Source organism: Triticum aestivum, chromosome 7A (assembly GCF_018294505.1).
Source record: "Triticum aestivum cultivar Chinese Spring chromosome 7A, IWGSC CS RefSeq v2.1, whole genome shotgun sequence".
In the NCBI taxonomy this organism is placed as follows: Eukaryota; Viridiplantae; Streptophyta; class Magnoliopsida; order Poales; family Poaceae; genus Triticum; species Triticum aestivum.
This window is the reverse complement of record NC_057812.1, coordinates 45,929,453-45,934,572: the sequence shown is the minus strand read 5'-3', so window position 1 is coordinate 45,934,572 and position 5,120 is coordinate 45,929,453. Positions and strand designations below refer to the sequence as shown.

Below are 5,120 nucleotides of genomic sequence, written 5' to 3'. Positions count from 1 at the left end.
AGCTAAGAGAGATTGAGCGAAGAGAGAGAGAGAGAGCTGAGCGATTCAGCTCCTACACCCTAGCCTATCCGTCTTTATTTTGTTTTATGCAGATTATTTTACGGTGCAACTGTAAGGGAATATACAATTGTAGCAAGAAAAGTGAACTTTTGATCCAAAATAGACACAAATATTCTCAATTGTGTTGCCTCACAGAAGTTTCAAAATGAACCAAGATTACTTAAACATTACTCAGCAGTTAAGGACATTGATTTGCTAGACTTAAATGGATACAATGATAGAATACATGTTCAATACAAATGGTAATACAAGTTCGATGCATGGATACAAACCCAATAGATTGAACAAGGTCTAGTACATGCCTTCAATGTGGAACCCCATCACTCTATCGATCTGGTCAGCCCAGATATAGAAATCTCCGCCTCCACCTTCCTGAGAGGAACTTCCATGAACTTGGCTCCCCCATGAACCCCTTGCTCCTAGGCAAACACGAGGTCCCCGTCTACCATCACGGTTCAAAGGCCATGTGCCCAATGTGTGCCTAGGGATCGCGTCTGGATTGCCAGGGTAGTTAAACACCCCCGATCCTATCAAGAGGACACAATGATTAGTGGGAACTCTGCCCCCATCGTAGATCTCGTCTGCACTCGTGAATTTGAACGTCCTCCCACTAGGCACGCCACAGATGAGAGGGTATCCACCGGCTATTAACCTGATGATGAGCTCCGTGTCGTTTGAAGGTACATGAAAGAAAGAGCCCATCATCACTTTGTCATTTGATTCCTGTTGCCACTCGAACCAGGTGGTAAGGGACGGGGCACTCAGCCTCACACCATATTGTTGTGCTATATAGATGACACAAAGCGCTCTGTCAATCTCCAAGGCAGGGTTTCTCTCGTACCCAAAGGATACCTTGAAGAAGTGTGAAAACTTCATGAAGAAATCTTGCATACTCAAGGGACGGCCAACAAAAGCTCGCGACTGATATGCTGTGTGGATCTTGTACATGAGATCCATGCCGGAAAGAATTGCATGGGCCACGCACGTATCTAGGAAAATAGAACAGCACGGCAGGCATTAAGCAAGGAAAAGATACATTATGAGCACTAGTAGTGGAAAAAAATAGATTAATAGGCCAGTACACGGAGAGCAAGGGATCTTTTTGGATAAGCTACCGAGGACGCTAGGAAGATTAGGCTACACCAGGGATAAACCTACTACAGTGGAGGTCCTGCTGTACGCTACAGTAATGCTAAAGTTTTTTTAATGCCGAGAATCAAGGATAAACCAACTAATCATCTTTATTCTACAACCAAATACTGCTTTAAATTCGGCAACTCGTTTTTTTTGCGGGGGAATTTTGGCAACTAGTTTGCATGTAATCTGCGAACTATCATTCTCGGCAACTATCATTTTAAACTACGAATTATTAAACTTGGCAACCAAGTATTACTAGTACTTATCGGTTTAGGGTCGAAGAGAAAAAAAATTGACCGATGGGTGTACTGTATTGGATAGGATTCGAGTACCCTATTCTGTGTACGGCAGCACTAGTTTAATTTACTGCAGGGTCCTTTTTTCTGTGTACGGCAGTACTAGTTTAATTGACCGATGGGCCTTTTGGAATATGCATGTCTTTTTTTGTTTTGATAGAGAATTGGAACCTTTTTTTTCTGCGGCTCTTCCCACAGCAGATCCTTCCCCACTTTCTTGAAGCTTCTCGTCCTCTCCCTCCCTTCCTCTCGCACTGCCCATGAAGGCGCCTCGCCATATCCGCACTCCCGTCCGCCGCCGGTAAGCAGCCCCGCCCTATCCTCCCGTTCCAACCCCCTGTCTCCCCGTCCGTCCATCCGCCGGTAAGCAGTCGCGGCTCCTTGCGCAGCCCGTCCCCGTCGGTCTCGGCCAACGCGGCTCCTTGCGCAGCCCGTCCCCGTCGGCCTCGGCCAACGCGACTCCTTGCGTCGGGATGGCGGATTCGGCCGGCGAGCTGCGTGATAAGCCAGCGCAGCTCCTTGCCGGGCGCGTCCCCGTCTACCGCCAGCACAGCTCTCAGTCAGGGCTCGCCTAAAGTAGTTAAATGATTGAGAAAAAGCATTTATTGTCAATCTAACCCTGTCATCCAAACATCTCTTTGGTTAGAGTTAGTTTAGAGTTAGTTCAAGGTTAAAATCTAACTCTAACTTCTAATCAAGTTAGAGTATCCAAACAGGCCTATGCTGCGCCTCTGGGGTTCTCTGCCACCGCATGCAGCACGCCACGGCACAGCGGCGCCGCATGCGTGCGTTCCCGTGCGGCGCATCGGCGATATAAAACGGTCGCTGCGGCACAGGCATGTGGCGCGTGATATAAAGGAGTCACTCTTTCTTTTTGACGTGAAAACAATCGCTCTAGTCCCTAGGCACATTAACTGTGGCAGAGGCCTGTGCCGCATGTATTCTAATTTTCAAAGAAAAAATTTCAGTTTGGACTGGCAGCATATGCTTACATGCAAAGCATCACAAAAAAGAGAGCATGCAGTGGCAGCGCTAGCAGTAGAAAAAGGCAGCCATTCACAACATGCACGTATTAGTGGTCAAATTACAATTACTTAGTTGTTACAAGTCATTGGTTGTCAAATTACAATTACTTAGTTGTTAAAAATACAAGTGATTAGTTGTCAAATTACAGTTTACTTGCAGGACTACAAAAAATAATACAAGTGATTAGTTGTCAATTTACAATTACTTAGTTGTCAAATTACAGTTTACGTGCCAGACTAAAAAAATGACAATTACAGTTACTTATTAGTTGTCAAATTACAATTTACTTGCCAGACTACAAGTGCTTAGTTGCCATGTTAAACATGCTTACTTGCCATAGTACAAACTGCTTACTAGCAAAAGTTAAACGTGGTTTAGCTGTAGAGTACCGGTGTACTCAGTTGCCAATAAAACTCTGGTTGCCAGATTACGTGTACGTTGTGGCCTTTTTTCTTGGGAGAATTAGTTGCCAGATCACATGTGCTCATTATAAAAATTTCTGAGTTTATCAGACGACAATTACTTAGTTGCTGGTCAAACCTTTGTCATCCCTGGTAACAAGTTGTATAATAGGGCTGTTGAAAAAAGGTGAACTGTAGTACCGCTTGGAAACATGCATGTCTGTCAGCCCTATAGCCTAGTAGCCCGAAAAAAGTAGATAGCGGTGCAGCGCACTGTACAGCCACCACGGGGGAAGACCCGGGTGCACGCTACAAAGTATATTTTCCCTTTTATATTGTACTAGTAAGAGAGAACTACACACTCCTACATGCCATGGAAAAGCACCCGCCAAAAAAAGAAAGGAAAAGCACACATGTGTGAACATGCCCGAGGCCAAAACTCCGTGTGTGTTTGGGAGAGAGAGACGTTGAGCGAGCTGTGTGAGGCAGCTCCTACATGCATGCATGCCATGGCCCATGGCCGGTTAGTGGCGACAAGCTTGGACCAGGCGACCGCTTCAGCCTCGTTTCATTCTCCTCCACCGCGCGCCGGTTCAGGCCCATGTCCGGCGGCGGGGAGAGCGCGCCATCAATGAAGACCACCGGCCACAAGTTCACTACTACTCTACTAGTACTCGTGATGTCTACGGTGCCCAGCGAAACCGAGTCTCAACTACTAGTACAGCACAGTAGATATTACAAGGCGTTAAAAAATGCCTTGGAAAGCTTCCAAAACGCCTTCAAAGAACTATCGTGGCATATCTAAAAAACGCTAACGTTAATCGCGAAGGGAAAGACCCTGCCTAGTCTAACTCTAGAGTACACGAACCAATTTACTACCTGCAAGAATTCACAAGGTTTATCACATGGCCCCCCTCTTAATCGACCTAGGGGCTAGCTAGTGGCTATCATGACAGGCCACCAGATCAATGATCGCTAGTTGATTTAGAAAAGAGGCGGCTTTCTATAATGCTTGAACGCCCTTAATGCTCAGCCCTGTTGTAGTGCAACTAGTAAAAACTAGTGAATGAAAAAATTGCATTTAGTACTTACTGTGCGGGCCTTGATTGCGAATCAGGAAATCAAGCCCGATTCTTCCCAGGGTGCACTGCGTAATTTTCCACCGATAGCCTACTGGGTTCTGCATAGGAGTAATTTTTTTGTCAAGAGCTAATTATGGGTTAGGTAATACTAGTAAGAGGAACAACGGTTGTATGAGGAAGAAATCTAACCAGCTTTCTGCATCCCGAGCAGTACAAAGCAGGCAACTTCAGTAGGAAGTTGTCGATCGGGCGATTCGTCACATTGCCCCCACCGTTATGCTCGGCGGTGTTGTTGCAGACCCAGTCCACAGCAGCTCCATCCACAGGACCGGTCCCGCGGATAAGCCGAGCCCTCTCGGCAAGCGCAGCCAGACTTGGATGATGGCACTGGGCGGGATCGGGAACGGGAGGAACGGGAACACCAGCACGAGCCATCTGAGAAAGAAGAGGAAGAAGTTAAAAAAAGTAACCCAAATGATTACTCGCATGAGAATGTAGTGCGAGAGGAGCGAGCGAGAGCACACACCAAGCACGGACGCTTGTTCAACTCCTGTCCTCGCCCTCACCTTCCACAGAATGTAGTGCTGTGGCTTGCAGCTCCTCGCTCCTTTATAGTATCACACAGCTGCCGTGACCCACTACTGCTCACTCACGTGAGAGACGATGTACTACAGGAGATCGGATGGGGACGATGTAGCGCTTGTAAATACATCTAGTCCTTTTTTTATAAAGAATTAAAAAAACATATTTCAAGGAATTAAAAATCTGAACAAAATACACGCAGTCAGTGATTTTTTTTAAAAGGGAGCTGCAGATATCTCCCACTGATAATTAACAAAAGGAGAGCTCAAAAAATTGGGCAGACTTTTTTTATCTTGGTTCAATTCCTCTTTACCACCGTCACCAAACATTTCTTTACCATGGTTAGAGTATCTACAGCCGGGCACAACAGACCCAACCGGAGCTCTCAAACGGGCTCAAACGCCCAGACTTACCAACACCCATCATATCCATCCCAAATGAAGGACGGATATGAGGCGGCCCCGGCGCGCCTGGGCGCATCCACAACGTCAGCCCGGCCCACCCTGACCCCATAAAAAATACCTCCGGAACAAACC

At 46.6% G+C, this 5,120-nt stretch overlaps 1 protein-coding gene across 1 annotated transcript; it reads right to left on the bottom strand.

The window, feature by feature from the left end:
- Window positions 1-231: 231 nt before the first annotated feature.
- On the bottom strand, window positions 232-4,678 carry LOC123149244 (uncharacterized). The gene is made up of 4 exons (XM_044568858.1): window positions 4,529-4,678; window positions 4,192-4,437; window positions 4,013-4,100; window positions 232-1,049 (listed from the first exon to the last, which is right to left on the bottom strand). Exons 2-4 carry the CDS (start codon window positions 4,435-4,437, stop codon window positions 352-354), a joined length of 1,032 nt encoding a protein of 343 aa, XP_044424793.1. The 5' UTR covers window positions 4,529-4,678; the 3' UTR covers window positions 232-351.
- Window positions 4,679-5,120: the final 442 nt, after the last annotated feature.